The sequence below is a fragment of the Pogonomyrmex barbatus genome, unplaced genomic scaffold, assembly GCF_055798465.1.
Source record: "Pogonomyrmex barbatus isolate J1 unplaced genomic scaffold, ASM5579846v1 scaffold15, whole genome shotgun sequence".
NCBI classification, from domain to species: Eukaryota; Metazoa; Arthropoda; class Insecta; order Hymenoptera; family Formicidae; genus Pogonomyrmex; species Pogonomyrmex barbatus.
Window position 1 is genome coordinate 4,700,485 of NW_028297111.1, and position 26,657 is coordinate 4,727,141.

At 32.9% G+C, this 26,657-nt stretch overlaps 2 protein-coding genes and 1 pseudogene across 6 annotated transcripts in view; 1 reads left to right on the forward strand and 2 right to left on the reverse strand.

The window, feature by feature from the left end:
* LOC148937285 (uncharacterized) overlaps positions 1-7,671 on the reverse strand; it is an 8,272-nt pseudogene extending 601 nt beyond the window's left edge.
* Positions 1-26,657, forward strand: part of rho-5 (rhomboid-5) — a 473,385-nt gene that overhangs the window by 20,230 nt on the left and 426,498 nt on the right. The window lies entirely within an intron of this gene.
* LOC148937286 (uncharacterized) lies at positions 9,198-11,965 on the reverse strand. The gene is made up of 4 exons (XM_089073692.1): positions 11,932-11,965; positions 11,817-11,867; positions 10,879-11,582; positions 9,198-10,843 (listed from the first exon to the last, which is right to left on the reverse strand). Exons 1-4 carry the CDS (start codon positions 11,963-11,965, stop codon positions 10,730-10,732), a joined length of 903 nt encoding a protein of 300 aa, XP_088929818.1. The 3' UTR covers positions 9,198-10,729.

The window sequence follows — 26,657 nt, forward strand, 5'->3', positions numbered from 1 at the left end:
GATATTTATCGCAAATAACGTGTTTAGAAACGCATCAACAATACAATGATACACATATATACATATATCACAATATATATATATATATATATATATACACACATGTATATTCTCTCGAATCCCCACGACCGATATTTGTGTCGATATATTTTGGACTTATTCTGGACTTCTATTAAATTTATCGTGATATTTAAGATAAATTACAAAGAAATTCCAAAACAGCTCGTAAAAATATGTATATATTTAATTTTTTTCTACATATTAATTTATATCACTACATATATATTGTATGTGTTTCCGATTTAATTATTAATTGGTATCGCATGTAATGATTTAAACTCTTGGAAAGCAACATTAACTTCATAAACGCGTAGATTGATCAAATGTAATAACTTAAAATAAAATTTTTGGAAACTATTACATCAGTATCATACGCGTATATTGATAAAATATAACTAAAAGAAATTCTATTAGGTTATTACACGACCTTTATTACAACATATCACATCATAATAATATAAATATAAATAAATATATATATTATTTATATTAATATAAATATATATATATATATACACACACACACACAGGGTGTCCCAAAAAAATCGCCAAGCGGTCATATGCAGGTAGAGCAGACTAAACTAACAAGGGGAACACCAGGTGACTGATCGGAGTATTTTGATTGCGCTTTATACAGGCTGTTCTTTAGCGAAAAAAAAATGATACATGTCCGGCCGTTCTTGCCAATGGCCCATAATTTCGAAGAAATTGATTTTTAAAAAATGAATTTAATCGGTCGATATACGGGCGGGACGCTTTATATGTTTAATCATCGCTATTGAGCAAGAGCAGCGATAGCACAGGCGGTAAGACGTTGGCTTTGTACGACGTAGATCGTGTGTTCGTAATAATTAAATACTCCTATATGAAATAATTACTATTATCATCATTGTCATCGTTGTTATACATATGGACGCATAAATAAGAATGTAATAAAGACCGTTATAATTTCTGATGAAATTGATGATTAGGAATAATTATTTCATACAGGAGTATTTAATTATTTAAATTTATGAAATTTTATTACAATCAGAAAGTAATTAAAATTAATAACATTAAATTACAATTAAACTTATAAAGATTAATATTTCTTTAGAGATTTTTTAAATTATTACAATAACTACTTAAAAACTTTATTTACAAAAAATATACAGATATAATTAAATAAATAATTTTTTTGAACATCTACAGTAACAAAATAATTACAAATACGAACAAATTTTTAATAAAAAAAAATATACATTATTTTTTCGCAAAATAATTACGAGTTTTCACAACTGGTTCGTGGTGACGCACACCCTCTCTTCTTATACGGGGGCTCGAGCCATGCTTGATGCAATCTCTCCTGTCGTGCTCCAGGAGGATTATTTGTATATTTGCCAATGGCGTTGGAGGGTGTCGCCGCTGCAGTCCGACCTGCATCCATCGAGAGAATAGGACTATCATCTCTCTGGAGTACCGGTCATGGAGATTTGAGAGAATACATGTATATATGTATTTTGTAATATACGTATATATGTGTATCATTGTATTGTTGACGTGTTATTCTAAACACGTTATTTGCGATGAATATCATCACATGCCTCGGTAGTCAAAGAGATAAGATGCCTGCCCGGTAAGCAGAAGATCCAGGTTCGATTCCTGGCTGAGATGATATTTTTTCGCAAAATAATTACGGGTTTTCACGACTGGTTCGTGGTCGGGCCCCGCCGTGAGGCACACCCTCCCTTCTTATTTGAGATTATTTATTTTTATACACGACAGGATTTGAACACGCGATCTACGTCGTACAAAGCCTTACTGCCTATGTTACCGCTGCTCTTGCTCAATAGCAATGATTAAACATATAAAACGTCCCGCCCGTATATCGGCCGAAATCGCAAGCGTGCGGGATAAAACCGTCCAGTGAGACACGCATTCGTTGTTGCTAGGCACGCGTGGAGCACACTAGGCGCACTAGGCGCACTAGGCGCACCTAACATATGTAGATGGAAGCGTAGCCAATGCCGCTTGCAATCAACAACTCCACGCGTGCCTAGTTCGCGACGGCGAACGCGTGTCTCACTGGACGGTCCTATTTCATCGCGCGGTTGCAATTTGATTATTTTCATAAATTAATAACTCGTTAACTATTGCGAAAATCGCGAAATAATTCAGGACTTTTCGACTCAGTTTAGTCTGTTCTATCTGCATATGTCCGCTTGGTCATTTTTTTTTTAGACACCCTGTATTATATATATATATATATATATAATTATAATGTAATACTCATGATATGATATGTCGTAGCGTTAATAAAGTTTATTTTCAGTCGTTACAATTTCATCAATATACATAATATAAATATATATTATATTAAACGGTGGCAATTTAAACTACAAACAAAAATATCACAGACAGTTAACAGTTATTATTTCCTTCTTCATTTCGCAGTTTCTTTCTCTCTGCATCTAATCTTTCTTTGGCTCTGCGCAGCCATTTTTGTATCGCTTCCTCTAGAATCTTTTTAGTATGCGTCGAATTATTATCCATATCAGAAACTATAATAAAAAGCAATATTGTGTAAACAGCAATTTCTTTTTTCCTTGCGATGTGTTCTATCCAGATTAGAATAAAAATTATCCAAATAAAACATTTCATTATTATAGCAAATAAATAAATTATCTATATCAAATTTTTATCAATTAGCAAGTCAGCGAGTTTTAAATTGCAAAATTTTCATTTTGTTTTTGCTCCTAGCCAGCTGTATTTTTCTGCAAGCTCGTTGGTTAGTAAGCAACTACAATTGCGCTTTATAAATTCGTATACAGTTTTCCCTCCAACTCGGGATACTTCTGCAACCTATAATAAATATCGCTTTGTTAGAAAATAAATAGGTATTTTAATAATTATAATTGTAATCATATATTATTCCAGTTTACAAACTCAAATATAATTATATAAAAATAGAATTAAAATAGAAGATATTGTTGTCATTCCTAATTAACATATTAATTATTTTAGAGATATTAATAAAGACTTATTTGTGTATGTTATAGCTAAAGTCTGCGGCACATGATGCCTGTTGTACTGATAGATTTATTGCTCTGCTTTGTGGGCTGCGTTAAATGCTACTAATTGTAAGATGCTAGAGCTGCTGATTTTTACTTCACACAGATCGCACAGATCGTGTACTTAGGGCCAGATTTATCAATGCCAATTAATTTAATCGAGCGATTAAATTCTTTCAGTTCTTTCGTTAGAACTAAATTTAATGGATTGATTAAATTAATTCTCGCGTTGGTGTAACCTACTTCATCTAAGATAAAGTTCATTTGAATAACATACACTTAGGAAGATATACGACTTTTTAAAGCATTTACAACATCTAGTGAATCTCCCTCTAGCACGAAATTACTCAGCGAAAATATCACCAATCCTGTCTTCTATTAAAACTATCTTCTACTAAACTAGAATGTTAACACGCAAGACAGCATGCAGCATACAAAATTTCTAGATAATAACTAATATGTTACTTCGCATGCACTTTGATACACGAAAACACGTACATACATACCATATACCGTAGACTGAATGCAGTCACATCGAAATCGAAAGAACAAAAGAATAATGGAAAAGAGATGTAGCTATGTAGAATAATTCCGTTTCAATTTTAATTACTCTGATTAGCTGGATTGCTTTATCGTTGTTGTTTGGTCCCGCTCTTTCAATCTCCATGTGATTGCATCCTCACGAGTTGCCATTTGTAAAATGAACTTAAAAAATAAGTTACCAATTGAAATAAAATGTGCAATAAAACTTATTTAAACTGAAAAAACTAACAACATATGCAAGAATTATAACAATTTCGCTATGTTATACGAATCTGTTATATGCGCTATGTAATTTAATATCATAAAATTACAATATTATTACCTATGCTTTGAAATTATTTGGCTGGTTCAAAAATTGTTCAAATTGCTGTTCTATATTTTCCACAAACTTGAAAAGAAGATCAGGAAAAGAATAAATTCTTAATTAATTCTTCTCTCGGATTTTATCTTTGAAGGGCTTGTTGCAGCAGATCATTCCTAATGTCTCTTATATCATCTGCCATTTGCCATAATTGCATTTTAAAGTACTGTTGACGGATTATTTCTTTGAAATACTTCAGCACTGTTGTACATGAAAACAAAAGATAAATATTAAATTCTATTTATTATAGTTTTCATTTTGTACAAAATGATTGAAATTATTTCCAAGCAAGAAATGATTCGTCGATCGATCTCAGAATGATGTCGGATCGACGTGAAATCGATGTCGATTGTCTCGACATCGGTCGGCAAATTATTTCTCAATGGGTCAATGTATTTATGCCTGTGTTATCAATGTATATTAAAGCATGAAATATTATTTATGAAGTCTATAGAGAGAAAAAATATTAATATAAAATCTTCTTATTTTATATAACAAAGTAATAAGAAGTAATATAAAGACCCGGGAAAAAAAGTTTATATCTAATTATATATAATTATATATAATTTTGTGAATCTAATTATGTATGGATTTTGACCTGATCTAATTATATATAAATAGATAAAATTGTTTATGATTATATATGAACAGATCAAATTATGCATACTTATGACGACAAAATTACGATTGCGTTCCGATATTGACTGCTAGTACCGAAAATCTATAATATATGTGACATAAAATATCCTTACAGAAAATAAGTGAAAAAAATGAAAAAAAAAGGAGAGAAAGTGATGAAACATTTTTATCTCGTATCATTGCATGTTTCTATAATCAGTCACCCATTTGGAAATCTCGCTTGATGCTGCTTAACGTCGGTATGGGGATGAGACCTGCTACTGAAATAAGTGATTACGGGATTTCTGCTTGAAATATGATAGATCTGGTTAATAAATGTTACTTTATATTGTATAAATATAGTCTCAATTTTAAAATCTTGATTGCATATTAATGCAAATAATTCTTGTAGATAATTTAATTACATGTATAGCCGTGAATCTATATTATGTTTAATATGAATCATTATTCTTATGAAAATGTTTATAAATTGTTGTATATATTTTATTTACTTATTAATGAATTTGTTAATAACTATATTAAATATGGGAAATCTTTTTCTTATTTAGTTATATTACAGTTATATTATAGTTAATTAAGAAAAATAATCAATAATGTTTCAATATTTATTCATTAAAAAGGTTAAATGACAATTAAATGACGATATATTTATGACGATAATATTTCGTGACAAATATTACATTTATTTTACGTCATTATTTAGTACACTGACGTCGAATGACAAGAAATGATTTTAAATTATCGTCATAATGACGTCATCTTGCTACTGAGGTATATATATATATATATATATATATATATATATATATATATATATATATATAAAATTAGATATAATTATACATTTTTAAATACAATTAGATCAAGTTTTTAATAGATCCATTTTTGTGGTAAATATGAAAAACTAATATATTTTTATTAGTATATTTATTTACTTGTATATGAACAATCTCATAAGATATTAAATATTAAATTTTTCATAAAAAAACGAAGTGAACCAGTGTAATTATATTAAATTTAAAATTTTCCTTAAGAATCCTTTATATTTGATTGAAATTATGTCTTTATAAAGTGTTTATAAAGTGTGTATATGCGTATATATGTGTATACGTATAAATTGTACAATATCAACTAAACTCGTAATATCTCGGAAATGTCTCTCGTTGATGTACCTGTGTGAAGATAGCCCCCCAACATTGAAAAACATAAAGTTTCTATAGCTCATTCGATTGCTCATCGTTTGCACATGTATGCACATTTCGAATTTTCGTTTGCACACCTCTAGTTAAAAAGTTATTAACAAACAAAGTCTTCGGGAGCGGCAGTTCTACATAAAAAAATTCGTTTTCAGGATGAATTCCGAAGATACGCGATTCAAAATAGAATCAATCGATAGATATTCGTTTGCACATTGCCAAACAAGTCGATTTTTCGTTTGCACACCTCTAGTTAAAAAGTTATTAACAATTAAAGTTTCGGAAGCGAGCAACTTCGGCAGATGAAATAGAAACAAGAATATTGTGCTTAAAATGGTATTATTCGATAGATTTTTGTTTGCACTTTTCCGAACAGGTCGAATTTTCGTTTGCACACCTCTAGTTAAAAAGTTATTAACAATTAAAGTTTCAGAAACGAACGAGTTTCGCGAGTTTCGAATTTTTTCAGTTATTACAAGATATAACATTTAGGTATAGATATTAAAGATGAGCGAGAACATGCAATAGATTTATGAGAAATAAACAAGAATCGAATATGAATGAAAACGCCACAACTTTTCGATTGATATCATTTTAAGCACAATATTCTTGTTTCTATTTCATCTGCCGAAGTCGCTCGCTTCCGAAACTTTAATTGTTAATAACTTTTTAACTAGAGGTGTGCAAACGAAAAATCGACCTGTTCGGAAAAGTGCAAACAAAAATCTATCGAATAATACCATTTTAAGCACAATATTCTTGTTTCTATTTCATCTGCCGAAGTTGCTCGCTTCCGAAACTTTAATTGTTAATAACTTTTTAACTAGAGGTGTGCAAACGAAAAATCGACTTGTTTGGCAATGTGCAAACGAATATCTATCGATTGATTCTATTTTGAATCGCGTATCTTCGGAATTCATCCTGAAAACGAATTTTTTTATGTAGAACTGCCGCTCCCGAAGACTTTGTTTGTTAATAACTTTTTAACTAGAGGTGTGCAAACGAAAATTCGATCTGTTCGGAAAAGTGCAAACAAAAATCTATCGAATAATACCATTTTAAGCACAATATTCTTGTTTCTATTTCATCTGCCGAAGTCGCTCGCTTCCGAAACTTTAATTGTTAATAACTTTTTAACTAGAGGTGTGCAAACGAAAAATCGACTTGTTTGACAATGTGCAAACGAATATCTATCAATTGAGCTATTTTTTATTTAATTTACTCATAATTGGGGGGCTAGTGTGAAGATGGCCCCCCGAAATTTGTTTTGTTAATAACTTTTTTACTAAAAGTGTGCAAACGAAAATTCGAAATGTGCATACATGTGCAAACGATGAGCAATCGAATGAGCTATAGAAACTTTATGTTTTTCAATGTTGGGGGGCTATCTTCACACAGGTTCTTCAGATGTGGCCTAGGCGTGAACTTTATGGTGTTCTGTCGGGACGGGTGGCGACCATTGGTTCCCCGGCCCATGTGCCGTTTCCCGACGGTGGGTGGCAGTCTCGGGTGAACACGCCATCCTTGCCACAGCGAGAGCAAAACTTGCGCGATGGTTTCTTACAATCGAGGCGCGTGTGGCCTCGCTGCTTGCACTGCCAACAACACTCTTCTCTGCTGTAGACGGCGGCAGCGATCGGCTCCGGATCGATGGCTGTTCTTCCTTTTGCCGACGGAGTATCCTTTCGTGTTCGGCTGCCCTGGCGCTTAACCCCGCGATGCTGGTAGCTTCTGTCGATCGGATGTATAGCTGATAACAGGAGTTTAAGTTGTTGTATAGCAGGCGGACTTTCTCTTGTGGCGAATAACCCCCGCGTCTCATCATGGTCAGCAGGTCCGCGGCGTACTGGTCAAAGAATTCCCCTGATCTTTGCCTTCAGCCCTGGGCATCTTGCCGTAGTTGGTCTCGGTAGTCGGGTGGGAGGTAGGAAAGTCGGAAGGCGGTGCAGAAGGCGTCCCAGGTGGTCCAGTCCTCGTAATTGTTGCGATAACACAACAATGAATTTCCGCGCAGCATCTCTGGTAGCCCTAGCAGGAACAATTCGTCGGCGTAGCGGTAGGATCGCCTCAGCTCCTCTAATCGTTCGAGGAATGTGAACGGGTCTTTGCCATCGAAGCAGAGGCCCCACTTTCGGATTCGGTCTAGGATTGCGGTGAGATCGAGTGGCATTGGTTCGACCCGGTCAAGGGCTCGGATGGTCCCGGCGTTGTTTTTTCCTCGGTTGGCATGTCGGCGGTGTCTTGTCCGACGAACAGCTCCGGGTTTTGGATCACGAATTGGCGCAATCGATGTCGTAACGTATCGATATTACCGATATTGCGTGGCTAGTTGAGTGGTGAGCTGAACTTTCGAAAGACCATATATCCAAGAGATTTTCATCGGAATGCGCACGCAAGCCGGAATCTCTACTAGGCAGGTCCCTGTTCGGGCGCCATGTGACGCGGTCACCTCGCTCGACGCTCGGATCGGCTCGTCAGTGTCCGGGTTCGAGAGGAGGGGAGACTCAAGCTTACGAGAACACAGATTGACGTGAAAAAAATAGTTTATTTTAGCGAAAGATAGATACAGCATGCAGGGCCAGGAGATGTCGCAATGTAGTTGGCAGCAGCAGGAGGTGAGATGCAAAGCGGAGACGCAAAGCGGTCGACGCAAAGTGCTAGACAGGTGCGGCATGCGATCGATGACGGCTTAATCACTACGGCGCGGTTACAACTAAAGATCGTCGAATTACTGACTTGTAACTAGCGGCCTTACTCGCATGCACTTACGAGCTAATGTCAAGCGGGACGTCTAGGTATTACGGGCAGGGCTGAGTGCCACGTCGAGCCTTGCTTTCGCAACGGAAACCGGCGAAACTCGGTGGAGCTGAGCGAAACCTCAGCCCGAGGAGCGGTAACAGGAGTCGGCGAAACCCGACAGAGCTGAGTGAAACCTCAGCCCGAAGGTAGAGAAAGCCGGTGAAATCCGGCAGAGCGAAATCTTGGCCCCGAAAGGTAGTAGGTACTGGTCAGGTCGGTGTCAGGAGTCGGATCGCAGGATGGGATTTGGTCTCAATGTCTCGGCCGGCCGGGCTTATATACCCGGCGTTCCCCACTGTGCGCCGTCGGTCCGGCGATGGGGAGTCGGTATCGCGTGGGGTACCATGAGCGATAGCGTGAGCGAGACGGCGCGTGCGATGTACAGGCAAGCGAATGGAATAGCGCGAGCGGTGTACGTGCAAGAAGGAAGGCAACGCAGGACAAATAAGCCAGGTGTATATATATTTTCCTTACAAGTAACGGTCCTGCCGTTACACATTAATATCTGCAGAGCAACAAATTTATTTAATGTTCTAATAACAAAATTAAGCGATCAACAAATTTTTTTCTGGTACTTACTCTTGTGACTGCGTGCACACCGAGTAGTTTCTCCCTATTGTTTATAATTATTTCGCGAGCAAGATGTTCGAAATATTAATATCTCATGAGCAACAAATTCATTTAATGTTTCAGTGTCAAAATTAAGCGAGCAACAATTTTTTTTCTGGTACTTTACTCTTGTGATCGCCTGCCCATTGAATGGGTTCTTCTTATTGTTTATAATTATTTTGCGAACAAGACGTTTGGATCATAAATATTTCAAAAGCAACAAATCAGCAACTAATTCTTTTGCTATTTTTATTACAGTATTTCTAATATTTATTATTATACGTATATTGTCTCGCTAATTTAATCTTCCTTTAGCAGAACATCATTTTTAAAAAAAAATTACAGAGAAACAAATTTTTCTTTGGCAACTTTTTAGCAACAATTGAGCAACAAATAAAAATATTAGTTAGAATTGACTTTGCTCACTTTGATCCGCTAACTTATAAGGCGTTTCATTTCGCTTTACAAAGCGTTTCGCCTTACAATCTTCATTCACTCCATACAAATGCACGCTAGCACATTTACGTATACATGTACACAAGCATATTTGCGTATAAATACTCAAATACTCACATCTACTCTACTTTGAAATACTACTTCAAAATACTACTTCTAATGTTTGATTATATTATCTTAAATTATAACATTTTTAAATAAAATGCATGATAAAGAAGGAAAACTTTTGTGAATATTATAAGTGCAGTAAAAGAAAAACTACACTTATTTTTATACTTTAATTTAATACATTTATTCGCAATTTGCTTTAGATCCCAAGATTCTATATCCTCTATCGTCAATTAGAACATATGCCTAATTTTGACGATTTGCACGATACAGTATAAAAATCTGTAAGCTTCTTATATTTATTTCCAATTACAACCAGCCCCGTATTATTAACGATAATATTTTTAATAACAATAATATTTTTAATAACGATAATATTTTTAATAACGATAATATTTTTATCCTTTAAGCGGCAGCAGTTATCTGGTTCACATCTTTTTAAAATAAACTGTTTGATCACCTTTACTGAATTGATTACAGTTACAAAAATTTATAAGTGGACCATTGAAATATGAATTTAAAAATATAGTCTCATAATATGTCACTTTTAAATATGATTAATGCAATGATTTCTTTCAGTTATACGATAAACGATTTGCTCTAATTCGTTATTATTCTTGCGAATCAATTTTAATATTGATTGTAAATAGTTTTCGAATGGAAAAGCTGAATTGTTGGAGAGTTCCAAATTTTTCTTTCTAATTTATCACAAATATATAATAAATGATGTAGATTGTGCAATGCATTTTCTTTACCATGTAAAATAATAAATGTTTCAACAAAATATTGTAATAAGGATTTGAAAATGTAATAAGGATTTGAAATAATCTAAATATTGCTCTATATGTTTAGAATTTGATAAAATAATGATAGCTACATGCAATGTTAGAAAATTACAATATTGATCCTTATTTAGAATACATTGCCCTGAAAACTATAAGCTCTGTGTATAATAAAAACATTCGAAATTCAGTTGCTTTCCATCTTTTACTTTGAAATAAAGACCTTGATTTTCTATTAAATTCGGAAGATATTATTATATTATTTCTTTGATCTAATAGTAACTTTGACATTTCAGAAATTTGATGAGAGGATCTTTTCTTTTAGATTTTCCATAACACCATAAAGTGATAAGTTTTTTGACAATTCTCAAGAATATTAGATGCATCGGATCTGGAAAATTAGTTATCATGTTTATATTAGGAATCGATTCAAATATTAATGTATGAAGCTCTTCCTGTAATTTTTGTCGAAAATCATCATTTGTTCTTAAATGACAATTATTTATATATGGATAAATTACTCTATCACAATAATATTTGCCCTTAACTGTACATTTTGAACATGCATAAAAACCTGAATGTCTCTTAGTATAAGTGACAAAAGATTTAGCAAGGACATTGCATATAAAAGAATTAATTTTAAAAGAATAAATACGATCTTTAATTTTTATATGAATTGTTAAATTGTTGTTTGCTTCTTCTATAAAACGTTGTAAAAATACATTGGCACTAGTGAGCTTTCCATATCCATGATAAATTCCAATAACTTCTACTTCATTGTAATTTTCAACTGAAATGGGATAAACTTGACTGCTTGAATTTTTAAATAACGGCAGACCATCAATGTTTATATTAACTTCAATAGAGTTATAATTTGAAAAAGAATATCGCGATAAGAATATTTCAATGCAGTTACGCAAACCAAAATGATAATAATGTCCTAATGCAACAATGTCTACATTAACTTTCTTAGGAGTTTATTTCCTAGTAAAGTACGAGCATCTTTAGGCAATGCTGGATATTTTGTATGGAGATTTTATATGATATATTAATTCATTTAACGCGACATAAGTTATATTATTTTTAATTGCCCATTCTTGCAGTGAAGAGAATAAAGAAGTTGGAGAATCATCAGTGATATTTGTAAATCTACAATTATTTATTCTATATATGTACAATTCATATATTCTATATTCTATATCATTGGAATCACTGTCTGAAGTATAATTACTCATGTCTTCTATCGGATCATTGGAATCACTTTCTGAAATATAATTTCATATGTCTTCTATTTTATATTTATAAGGTTGATCATTACAATGATCTACCTGAATTCATACTTAGGTCTTCTAAATCATTCATTATGGACATTATAAATATTATGAGAATCATTACATTTATCGTAATGTACTTCATTATTCTCAAAATTATTACTTGATACAGTTATGTTTCTTGATAATGGCGTTTTCACATTCAACCTTATTAATCACCATGTATCTCTTGTGTTTTTCGATAATGCTTTCTCCTTATTTTAGGCATTATGAAGTTTAATATATTTTTTTACCTAATGACCTTGTGAATATACTACTGAATGTGAATATATTTCTTGCTACTAATTCTTAACTTGCAAACTTTGTATCCAATTTTACAGCTGCGCTACATGTAACAAATATTAATTTATTATAATTAAAATGAAAACTGTAATTTTATTTTTACGTTATATGACAATACATACTACAAGAAACAAAAGAAAACTCGTTTTAGCACACTCACTTTCCTGTTTTGTTTTTCTTTTTCCTTAAGAGAGATATTGTAAGAACGAAAGTCCGTATGATCGAACTTGTCACGAACTCTTGGAAGAACCGAAACCGACAAGACTCGTAAGGGTAAAACTGAAAGTGCATCAAGAGCTTCTCATCAATAGATATTTTATTATTTTACAATTGTCAATCATTCGCACGTCCATTCCACATCCTTATTTAAATTCTGTCCTCATCATTCGCGATTTCTCCATTAACTTATAGACTTATTGCATTTAGCTCACGTGGTCGCGCTAACCAATCGCATCAATCGTGTGGTCATTCAACCAATATGTAATGAAAATAGGCCGCTCAAAGCGCCACGCACGAAAAAAAGAAAAATTCAAAATTGCTTATAACCCAAAGGGCATTCCTTACAATATGCATTGCAAGGTTATGACTCCGGTCCACGCGACAACGCACGACGTAAGTTCGTTCTCTCTCTCTCTCTCTCTCTCTCTCTCTCTCTCTCTCTCTCTCTCTCTCTCTCTCTCTCTCTCTCTCTCTCTCTCTCTCTCTCTCTCTCTCTCTCTCTCTCTCTCTCTTCGGCTTTCCTAAAAAAGAATCGGTTCGAAAATCACGAATAAGGTCGTGGAGGCATACGTGCATCTTCCAATTGCTGAACAAAGACGGAAGTTCGCACAATAATCAATTAAGTTTAGTGGCCTGTTTTTTTAGCTGCACTACTAAACTGGTGTAATAAGTTGAAATGAGAAAACATATACTTGTCAAACGAGGTCATCGCATCCGTAGAAGTCTATTTTGCAGAGCAAGACGCCAACTATTATTTGAATGGGTTAAAGGGATGGGAGCATCGCTGAGAAAAATGTATTGACTTAAAAGAAGATTATGTTGAAAAATAAAACTGAATTTGATCAAAAAAATACTTGTTTCTATGTTAGGCTCAAAACTTTTCAGACCCCATGAATGTCCAAGATTGAACATCTCATGGACGTCTAAATAATGGACATTAATGGATATTACGGATATATGATGGACGTCCGTTACACGTCCATGGACGTGTGTATGTAAAATGGATATAAAGTGGACGTCCACAGGATGTCTTGTGCTATCTGGGTATATCATGTACGTATCTCGAATATCGTGCGAATACCGCGATATACTTTTGCGATATCTTACAAACATTGTCACGATCTATATGGCTGCTGGGTATATAATATATATACAAATATATATACATACATACATACATACATACATACATATATACATACATACATACATACATACATACATACATACATACATGCATACATGCATACATGCATACATGCATACATGCACACATGCACACATGCACACATGCACACACGCACACACGCACACATGCACACACACACACACACACACACACACACACACACACACCATATATATATATATATATATATATATATATATACATATATATACATATACATACACATATATGTATGTATGTATGTATGTATGTACGTATGTACGTATGTACATATATACCCTAATAGCACTCGTCTATTCTGGGAACATTCAATAGGATATCATACAAGTATATTTGAGATATTCTCCGAACATTCGAAATACGTACTGCGATATACTGTGGAATGTACTTAGATCGTTACTGCTCACCCTAATAGCACATGATATCATTTTAATATTCTACATTCGTACTGAAAGTACTGTGGTCATATGTATTATACCTAATATATCAGAGGACATTCATATCTTAATGGTATATCATTTCTCGTATTCTTAAGCTCATTTTCAGAATATACTGAAGATACCCTAGCAGCACACGATATCATACGAATATTCTGTATTTATACTGAATGTACTGTAATTATACCGAATATACCGAATAAGATTATTCATATAAAATCTATGTATCCCAAGTCGCAAGATGACGTCATGACGTTATGACGTTATGACGTTATGACATTATGACGATGATATAAGGTCATTTTTTGTAGTGTACTAAAAAACGACGTAAAATAAAATAAACGTAACATTTGTCACAAAATATTATCATACATAAATATATTTCATTTAATCGTCATTTTTAAGTCATTTTTAATGAATAAATAATGAAATAATATTATTAATTACTATCTTTCTTAATTAACCATAATATAAATATAAATAAGAAAAATATTTCCCATATTTAATACAATTATTGACAAATTCATAAACAAATAAACAAAATATATTTAACAATTTATAAAGAATTTTCATAATAAAAATGACTCTCATTAAACATAATATAGGTTCACGGATCTATATATGTAATTAAATTATCCACAAGAATTACATATGCAATCGAGATTTTAAAATTAAGATTATTTATATGACAATATAGTAACATTCAGATCTATCATATTTTATGTCAAAATTCCATATCCCCTTATATCATCATTTTAATTGCAGGTTTCATCCCATTGTATAAGTTAAGCAGCATCGAGCAGGATCCCAAGTAGGATGGGTGACCGTTTTAAAAACATGCAATGATATAAGATAAAAAATGTTTCATTAGTTGTCATAAAAAATGTTTCTTTCTTTTAGTTTTTTTCATTTTTTTCACTTATTTTCCGTAAGAGGTGTCACGTATATTATAAATTTTCACGATCTATATGGCTGTCTGGGATACTCTTATGCATGCCTTATATGATATACTGTTTTTAAGCTTAAGTTTTTAAGTTATTAACCATTTTCATCTTATGGCCATACTACGGGATATTTTAGGTACATACTAGGAATTAGGTAATGAGCGATAGTAACAATCTAAGTACATTCCATAGTATATCGCAGTACGTATTTCGAATGTTCGGAGAATATCTCGAATATACTTGTATGATATCCCGTGGAACGTTTTCAGAATACACGAGTGCTATTAGGGCACCTAATCCCTATGTAGTACGTACTGGAGAATATCGCAATATCGCCATAGGATGAAAATGGTTTAAAAACAGTATATCAGTATTAAAAACAATATATGTAGGGCATAAGGGTATCCCAGACAGCCATATTATAGAAAATCTATAATATACGTGACACCTCTTACGGAAAATAAATGAAAAAAATGAAAAAAAATGAGAAAAAGTAATGAAACATTTTTTATTTTATATCATTGCATGTTTTTAAAACGGTCACCCATCCTACTTACATCCTGCTTGATGTTTAACTTCTATAATGGGATGAAACCTGCAACTGAAATGATATAAGTGAACACGGAATTTTGACATAAAATATTATAGATCCGATTAATGAATGTCACTGTATTGTCACATAAATAGTCTCAATTTTAAAATCTCGATTATATATGTAATTCTTGTAGATAATTTAATTATATAGAGCCGTGAACCTATATTATGTTTAACGAGAATCGTTTTTATTATGAAAATTGTTTATAAATTGTTGAATATATTTTGTTTATTTGTTTACAAATTTGTCAATAATTGTATTAAATATGGAAAATATTTTTCTTATTTATATATTATGGTTAATTAAGAAAGATTAAGAAAGAATTAAATGAGAATATATTTATGATGATATTTTGTGACAAATGTTACGTTTATTTTACATCGTTTTTTAGTACAGTGACGTCGATGAAAAATGACCTTAAGTCATCGTCATAATAATATTATCTTGCTACTTGAGATATCTCCATCAGTATATTCGCATTATAGCTAGAATATATCTGATTTAAATATCTAAGATATTTTGAATAAATTCAATATCTCAGTAATTCAATATATATAGCAAAGTTTATTTGCTATAGTCTGAGTATATCCTGAAAATATACAACAAATGATATTCTACACAGATTTTATACAAATAATCTTAATCTATTCGGTATGATCACAGTACGTTTAGTATACAGAATATTCATATGATATCATGTGCTGTTAGGGGTAAAATTCTTTAGCATGGTTGAGTTTTGCCCTTAGAGTCTTACAATTTTAAATGCATAAACCATAATAAAGAATATTATAACAATAGCAGAACTGCTTTTTCTACTGAAATGCAGGCAATCTCTTCACAAGTATCAAAATTCGGGACTGAAATTACATACGAAGAAATATACGCGAGATAAATTGCGAATATACGAGAGATAAACTGGAGATATCTTGAGTAAATTCAGTATTATCTCAGTAATTCAATATATATAGCTAAGTTTATTTGCTATATTCTGTGTATATCCTGAAAATAAACGACAAATGATATTCTGCACAGATGTTATACGAATAATCTTAGTAGGAGGGTAGTCTGAAAAGTTTTGAGCCTAACATAGAAACAAGTATTTTTTCGGTCAAATATAATTTTATTTTTCAACATAATCTCTTTTTAAGTGGATACACTTTTCCCATCGATACTCTAATCTCTTTAACTCCTCCAAATAGTAGTTGGTCTTGCTCCGTAAAATAGGCGTTTACGTATGCGATGACCTCCTCGTTCGATGAAAATTTCTGTCCTTCAAGCGAAATTTTAAGCTTAGGAAACAGGAAAAAGTCGCTGTGAGCCAGATCTGATGAATACGGTGGTCAACCAATTCGTGCAGTTCGTGAATTTTGGCCATGACGACCGCCGAAGTGTGAGCAGGTGCGTTGTCTTGATGGAACAGCATTTTCTTCTTCTTCTTCTTCAAATACGGCCGTTTTTTTGCAATTTCTGCCTTCAGCTTATCAAGTAATGATGCGTAATACGCTCCCGTTATTGTTTTATCTTTTTAAGATAGTCGATACACACAATTCCGTGACTATTCCAAAAAACAGTCGCCATTACCTTCCCAGCTGATGGAACCGCCTTCACTTTTTTCGGAGCAGGTTTATCCTTTGCAGTCCACTGTTTTGACTGTTTTTTTGTCTCTGGAGTGTAGTAGTGGATCCAAGTTTCATCTACAGTTACGCACATATTATGAATTGATGCAAAAAATCTGATTCGTTTCGCTTGGACCGCTCCAACAGGGCCTTGGAAATATTCGAATTCGTTTTTGGTCCAAAGTGAGCAAGCGCGGCACCCAACGCGCGGATAGCTTGCGCATATCCAATTCTTCAGTCAATATATGACAAACGCGTTCTTTCGATATGCCTATAGCCTCTGCTATCTCTCTAACTTTGATTCGTCCAGTACCATTTGGTGAACATTTTCGATGTTATCAGCGGTGGTCGCAGTTTTTGGCCGTCCTGAACGCTCATCATCAGCCAAGCTGGTACGATCACATTTACATTCAGCTGCCCATCTTTTTACGGTGGCAAATGATGGGGCAGAGTAAACAGCGTCCAACTCGATTTTAATTTGCGCAGGTGTATTGCCTTTCAAATGTAAGAATTTAATCACGGCACGATATTCAATTTTTTCCATTTTTACAAAAACATTGACATCGACTGACACAAACGACTGTTAAACAACAACTGAGCGTCCAAAATGGCTGAAATTTTCACAAAAGTCTTTCAAATATATTATTGTAATACTAAAATGGTTTAGAGAGTAACGTCATCTTCATGTTAAGCATCCCGCCACTTAAGGCTTAAAACTTTTCAGACTACCCTCGTATATTTGGTATGATCACAGTATATTTAATATAAATACAGAATATTCGTATGATATCATGTTGCTGTTAGAGTACATACCTCGGATGGTTTTGACCTTGACATATGTTGTCAAAGTTATGACCCTGAGTAACTTTGCCTTAACTAGGTGGCGGTCTATCATAGTTTCTGAGATATTTAAAGTTAAAAATGTATAACTAGAATTATAAAATTAAGAACTGTAGAATGTCTTTGAATGTTAGTTTCTTATAGTACACACTATATTATATTGAAGCACAATGAAAATAAGTATTTACATTTTTTTATATTTATTACTTAATACGCACTCAATACGCTTACACATTCAGTACGATTTACATCAGTACAGTTGTACTGACGTATGTGAAATCTCACTTCGTGTTAAAAAGTGTAAATAGTATGTTTCGCCTCTCCTACCAGGAAGGAGGGGATTCCACTACCAAAAGATCTAACCCAACCCGTATCACAATGATAGATAAATATCATTGTATACCACATCATTATTGTGATATTTGACTACTACCTGTAGGGGGAATGGGGGAAAGGGCGGAACACACTGTTTTTACACATACACTTTTCAACATGAAGCGAGGTTCCATGTAGGTTTATAATTTTCATAATAATTTTTAATTATTATTGTAATACGAGTTGGGTTAGATTAACTCGTCTGATAATGGAGCCCTCTCGTAGAGAGAGCGGAATACACTATCTCCATATACTTTTTAACACGAAACAAGGTTCCATATTGGTTTACAACTTTCTACACAAAGTTGAACTCAAATGTATACATTTAGTACAAGATGAAACGGCTTATGGATTGTTTTGTTTATAACAAACCTTGTTTATTGGTACTCTATGACATTAGTTTACTTTGTATATTTGTCATAGTTTGTCAGTTATCGATCAACTATCGTTGTTGAAAGAGTATCTGCATTTGTATAAGTTATTATATTTTTCGAATTTTTTTTGTTTATAACTTTTTAATAAATATCGAGCGACGGCTAAAATCTTTTGATTGTTACTCAGGATGATGATCTTGACAATATATGTCAAGATCATTGAAATCCGTGAAGTCGCTCAACTTATGCATTTTTACCTTTAGCTATATATATTATATTTAACTTTAAATATCTCAGAAACTATGAGAGACCATCACTTAGTTATTAAGGCAAAGTTATTCAGGGTCATGACCTTGACAACATATGTCAAGGTCAAAGTCATCCGAGCTGGTAAGTTTTAGTAGGATTTATCAAAAATCATTTTCCAAAAATGCGTTTTTGAGAAATCAACGAAAAATATCTCTGTATATGCGTTTTATATGTATTTGTCTCACATCGCGTTGGCTGCGCTGAACAGTGTTTTAAAAGCAAACACAACATATTCCGTCAGTTCATCAGCAATAATTATTGAAATAAAAACTTTAATAATAATAACAACAACAACAGCAATAGTAATAGTAGTAGGTTTATTAAGCGGTATTGAATGATATTGTTTTTGATGTATCAAAGAATGTACTTTGGATATATAATAAGAACAATTAAGTAAAAAAAGGATTATTTTTATAAAATAACATTTATTTAATTTTCATCGTAGTGCAGTTAGTTGCAATGTTCGAATATATTTTTACTGATTAACTATTTTATGTCATATTTTATGTAAAGTAGATTTGCTGAAGTATAATTTTATTTGCATACATTGCTTACATGAGCATTAGTATAAAAGAGTTGATCATTACAGCGAATTTGCTATTTTATAATTTAATTTGTTTCTATAAAGTATTACCAAATATCTACGATTGAGTGATATGAGACTTAGTAAATAAATGTATACCTTTAAAAGTTTTTATTGTTGTTTATATTTTTATACATTTTTGGTTTTATAGGTTTTTCAAATTGAAATTTGTAGTTGTTTTATTTAACTAGATTGTTTTATTTAACTTGAACTTTTTAATAAACAATATATTAACATAAAGATTAAGGTAGAAGGACTCCTTTAATTAGAAAATAATAAGAAGGGTGTTAGGAGTCAAGCGCAGTAAATGAAGGGCAAATAATTAACTGTTGAATTCTATCTGTATTTTGTGATTTTTCTTACATCCAGATGTTTCGATGTTTTTTCGGATCATCTTCAATAGATAAATATATCCATAATAAGAATGGCTTGGAGCGTATTAATCCATAACTTCACAGATTCGCATCGATAAACGCAACAGTGCAATATCTCGAGAGCTTCTGTCCAAACAGTTCCATATCTGATGTAGGAGACACTGTATGATCAATATTATTTTGGACCATTTATGATATATTGAATCAAGGAAGTTTTTTGATGTGTTAAAAAAAAATTAGAAGAACAAGGAACAAGGAACTATTGGAGATTCATCTCGATAATATCGTTAGTTATAACAATAAGAAGTACACAGATGGAAATAAATACTGAATATTGCAAAAGCATGGTCACAAAAAATAAAAGAATAAAAAAAAACTTTTTTTAACAGAGAAATAAGATAAAAGTCAATTAATAAAAAGAAAAAATAAATACGTCTTGACTGTTTCGTGTCAATTATTAAAATGTAAAAAGATAAATAGCAAGAATGGAAAGTCAAAATTGTTAAGAAGAGCAATGCGGTCATACGTTTATATATTGTTTATAATAGGGGTGTACATATGGCTAAGAAATTCTGTGTCTGTTTGCAAATTGATACCATTTGTTTGTTGTGTAATGTGTAACATTTCTAAATTTAACTAATTCTAAAATTAAACGTTAATTATTCTCTAGCACTTTCATGTTAGCCCAATCGAAATCGACTAATGTACCCTGTCAGTAATGACTGAATGTGTAGAGGTATTCCACCTTATGTGACTTCAATGTTCATTAATTCTCGTTTTTAATTGTCTGCTTTAATTGTCTGTCTCACGTAAGATGCATCGCAACCCGTGCACTGTAACTTGTAAATAATATTTTTTTGTCCAAGAATGGAAAGGGATCTTTTTGTGTCCTAATAACATTGTTTAATTTATTAATACTGTAAATAGCTAATTTAGTTTTTGTATCTTTCAATATATTTTTAAACTTTTTAGTAACATCTTTCACATAAGGTAGGGTAAACCAAAAGATTTTGTTATTAACAGTACATGTTGTGTCGTTATTATTATGTTTCTTGTTACAATTATAAATTAAAGATTTGATTCTACTATTGATTGTTTTAAAAATAAAATGTAATGGATAGTCATTTTGTAAGAGTGTTTTCATCACGAAATCAAAGTTCTTCTCGTGAAATTGTGGATGTGGAGATAAAAAATCCTGTCTACCATCCCGTATGGAAAGGAACTATTGAGAACTATTGAGAAATATAACTATTCAGAAAACTATTGAAATTTTGTGCAATATTATAGGACATTATTATTAAAAACATGAATAATTTACTATTGGATGAATAGTTATTATAAGCATTTACTATTCATTACTATTAGAATTATAAATAGTTTACTATTGAAACGAATAGTAACTATAAGGATTTACTATTCTTTACTATTAGAATCATGAGTAGTTTGCAATTCTATTGAAAAATAACAAATAACTACAAGTTACTCATTCGCAATTTTCGTGAAAAATCGTGGAAATCTGATATTAGTATTGAATGATATGCCAGTTATTCTGAATAGTACGCGAATATCCTGATTAGTAATCTTTTTATTGTATTTTTTAAAAATAATGTTATGATGTATGTACATCATAACATTATTTAAAAGGATGTCTTATTTTAAATGATTAAGATTTTTCAAAAATTATTGAAGAAAAACGGAAAAACGTTTGAAATAAAAGATACACTAAATATATAATATAAAAGAATGAAATAAAAAATATACTAAAGATATAATATAAAAGATAGTTTTGAAGAGAGATAAATAATGATAAAATTAATTAATTTTCGAAAAAAATCAATACATGATTTCTCTGATTATTCTGCATATAAATATTAAGATAAAATTCAATCAAAATTCAATCAAAAAATTAATAACTTTATACCTTACTCTTGCACATTTCAACATAAAATATAAAATATCTCATAAACTATTCAGGCTTTGCTGTTATATCTTAATACTTTTATGTATAAAATAAGATAAATAAATTAGTGCATAGAAAACATATAGTTGTTTTTAAAAAAGAATTATACAATTCGTAATATGCAATTACATGTTTTTTACATATGTTTTTTTAAAAGTAATAGCATTTTCCTTACACCCCCGTATAGAAAGGAACTATTGAAAACTATTGAGAACTATTCAGATTTATATAGTTACCATTCAATTTCTGTAATAACTATTGGCGATTACATACATAAATAACTTCAATTACTATTCATATACGTAGTCGCCAATAGTTACTTTTCAGAACTATTTGCCAATAGTCGCAGTTATTATTCAATTATTATTCATGCATGTAATTGCCAATAGTTATTACTCAAGTTACTACAGAAATTAAATGGTAACTATAGAAATTTGAATAGTTCTCAATAGTTCTCAGTAGTTCTTTTCCATATGAAATACTCATGATCCTTCTTCTGTGAGATGGGATGCTGAAACGATATATTATCATATTGATCATATTTTTTTAAAAACATTTAATAATACATGATTTATGTTATACAAGATTGTTCATTCTTCTTGTTTAACAAATTTTTTGTAAAAATAATTAGTTATTATAAAGATATATCAAATTTATATAAATATATACGTAATGGATAGTCATTTTGTATATATTGTGGCGTCTGAGTGATGCGGGAGCGTTGTCCACGATATGATGAATTTTGATGACGGAAAAAAGATGTTGGCCGCGGTGGGATTCGAACCTAGGTCCTCAGGTGTATGAGTCTCGAGCGCTACACCACTGCGCCATGCGGACCACGGTGTCTTTGGTGTTTTGCTAGGTATTAGTTGTGTGAGCGGGGGACCGCCACAAGCCTCGGCGCGGCCGGGGGGTGAGCGTTGGAGGCTTGACCGGTGCCGGTGGCAATCCTGTGATCTGCGTGGCGGCCTCGGTGAAAAACCGGCGAGTGTCACGGCGCGGTGGCCGATGCTGTACGTGGCCGAGCTCTATTGCGCAGAGCTGCCACGGCCTGTCTGATGGTGCGCCGAGTTCCAAGGAACGGCCAGGAGGTTGGTGGTCGCTCCGGTGTAGTAGCGCTCGAGGAAGCTGAGGGACTTGTCGCGTCCCCTGCGGGCGGAGTCGGCGGCCGAGGTAGGCTGTCCGCGAGAGACCTTCCGGGATGTGATGAGGCTGTGGTGTTCACAGCTGATAGGACCACGTCCGTAGGAGAGAGGCGAGATGGATATGGCGGTGTTCACGGCCGTCAGAGGCAATGCTGGGAAGCTGGCGGCGTTCACGGCCGTCAGAGGCAAGGCCAGGAGGGTGGCGGCATTCACGGCCGTCAGAGGTAGAGTCGGAAGGACCTGGTGGCGTTCACGGCCGTCAGAGGTATGGCCGGTTTGGCGGCATTCACGGCCGGCAGACGTAAGCTCGGAGGGGTAACCGCGGCGTTAACTGCCGCGGGGAGTACGACCGAATATAGGTCAGTAATTGCTAGCAGGAAAAACTGCCGTATGTAGAGCAATGAGGCCAGGGCTGGCCTCCAGAACTCGGAGGGCGTTGCAGTGCAGCTCTTACCAATTACTTGGTTCGAGGCGACTGAGGCGAAGAGCGATGCCGAGTGCCGCTCTTATATAGGGCCCGCTGTAGCGTTTCAAACACGAGAAAGTGATTTCTCGATTTGCCATCTAGTCTAGGCGGGCGCGCGAACCACCATCTGGCGCGGGACTGCGCGCGACGGTGTGTCGATGGTGCGTTCGCGATGCAGTGACCGTCACAATATTAATAATTATTTATGGAAATGTGTACATACATACACACACACACACACACACACACACACACACACACACACGAGAGAGAGAGAGAGAGAGAGAGAGAGAGAGAGAGAGAGAGAGAGAGAGAGAGAGAGGGAGGGAGGGAGGGAGGGAGAGAGAGTCAATCCAAGATGATCGGAACGACTAAAATTTCTCAAAAAAATATAAGTTTTATGGAAAAGTGTTTCAAATAAAAGTTGTAGGATTAAAAAAATCTATTTACTAATGTTATCACTTTTATCTCGGGCGACGTCGTCAAAGTCAGGTCAAGATCACTTTTTTTTTAATGGATCTATCTGTTATTGTATATTTTTGTACCTTATGACAAGATCAGTAAATAGATCTTTTTAAACTAAAACTTTTATTGAAAATATACTTTTCTATAAAATTTATATTTTTTGAGATATTCAGGGATTCCGACCTTTTTGTGACACTCTGTGTACATATATATTTCACACACACACACACACACACACACACACACACACACGCGCGCGCGCGCGCGCATAATTGATAATTAAGGCAAATGAAAGAAAAGCGATTAGAAATACACAATTGATAATAAACTTTTTATTTCAAAAACTCGGCTCCTCATTGAGACATTTTCTGTGATACGTAATTATGAAGAAAAAATGCGATTCCAAGTAGCAAGAGGCGATAGATTATAAATGTGTGACGCTCGATTACTATGACGAGGAAAACACATTTATTATATTTCTAAGAGAATGGCACATAAAAAAGTTGTAATATTAATGTAATTCAAACATTCATATGAATGGCACACTAATGTATCACTTACCACACGAAATCAAGCTGAACATTGATGAAAAGGTATAATACTTAAAAGATATAAAATATAAATTGCGGTCATGATAGTTAAAACTATGTAAAAGTTATATCAAAAGATGGAGTATAAAGACAGTCAACGTGTATAAATTATATAAAACATATATGTGTACAAAAAGCCAACACAATAAATTAATCAAAAGTAACAAATAACGTCAAAAAATGTTTATAATTTTCTAATAACAGAAACATAAGCATGATCTAGGTACTCAGTGTCGGATTGTAAATTCAACAATTCTTTTACATCTTAATAAACAACATTTCCGATATTTAACATTTACCGAAATTACGTTTGGAATTTAAAATTTTAATTTTTTCCCAAGAGAAGTCATGATTGATTCAATCTATGTTTAATAATCGCCGATTTAGTATTTCTCCAAATATGAGTCTCATATTCATTTACTGTCACTTTAAGCTGTCTTTTTTGTCCATATCAAGCGTCAATTATTGCAATCTTATACAACACTTTGATGTGAAAGAGATTTTAATATGAAAATAAGTTGGAATCTCATTTTTGTAAAAATGAATCATTCTTCTCAATTTATTAATACTGAAAAATACTGGTCTAGTGCCTAGGTCATTAATAAGTTTTTAAAATTTATCAGACGTTGTAGAAATAAAAGATAACGTAACATGTCTAATTTTTTGTTATTATCAATAGAAGCAACGCCTTTGTGAATATCAATATGTTTAAAAAAGAAAAAAATTTGAATCGAAAGATACAGTTAAGAATAAAACTTAGAGAGAATCTTGTTTAATAAAGTGGAAATAATTAAATTAAGGTTTTTTGATGATACTGGGTGGGAGTGTGAAAGTAAAATGGCTCTATCAATCAGTTAATATGCAATGCCCTTCTTCTGGAAGAGAGGATGTGGAGGTACATAATTTCGATTACGGACAAAATTGAGTGGTCAGCTTGTGGAAATAGTTATAAATGAAATTTTGTCAAAATGCTACTACTATTATACATATATACTTAAGCTTTATATATTATATTTCTATGACACATAGATTATTTAGTGAATGATTGAAATTAATATTTACATTTTTGTACAAACAAGTCATACTTAATGAAAAAACCAGCTAGTTGTCGAGAGATAAAAATAAGTGGACATATAACAAAATACGAAATAAAAATAAAATTAATATTTAATATGGCCATCTTTTGTTTCAGTTGCTTTCAATTGCTTTCAAACGTGGAATATTATTTCTCGGGCTTTCAATATGATCTTTACTGATATTTTTAAATACTAATTATTTTTAAACAATTCGATCTTATTATTCCGTTTGTTCAATAGCACTTTCGCATCCAATAGACATCGCCTCAATATCACATTTACTATTATTGAGGACAACGGTGAGTCATAGATAATCCGAAGGTTTACCTGTAAAACGATTGTCAAAAGTACAAAAAGTCAGATGTAAAAGAAACAGCCTTCGAAAGTTTTTCTTTCGGGATGTCACAATTTACCGCTATATCATCCCATCGTTTAGAAATGCTATCATCCACAAGAATATTCGTCAACAACAATATTATATCATCCAAAGAAATTAAAAAATAATTATCATCAATATAAAATTTCGATAATTTATTAATTAATTGAAAACTGTTATTCATGTGACTAGTTGATTTCGGAATGCTTTTTACAATAAGCTCATTAAGAGTAGAAGCCAATGTATAAAGTGGGCTATAAAGGCAAGAAACGATCAATCTAAATGGACAATCCTGTTTATTCATTTTCGGAAGACCATAAGCTTTAGACAAAATTCCGTCACTACAATTGATCGTAAACAGTAAGTCTAATATGAAAGAAGAAGCCTTCCAGGTCAAATATCGCAATTTTCTAATAATAATTTAGTAGGTTCTTTAATGATAATGCTATATGTGTTAATGTCTTTAAGCAAGTCATTAATCTTAGAAATATATATGTTTTTATCAAGT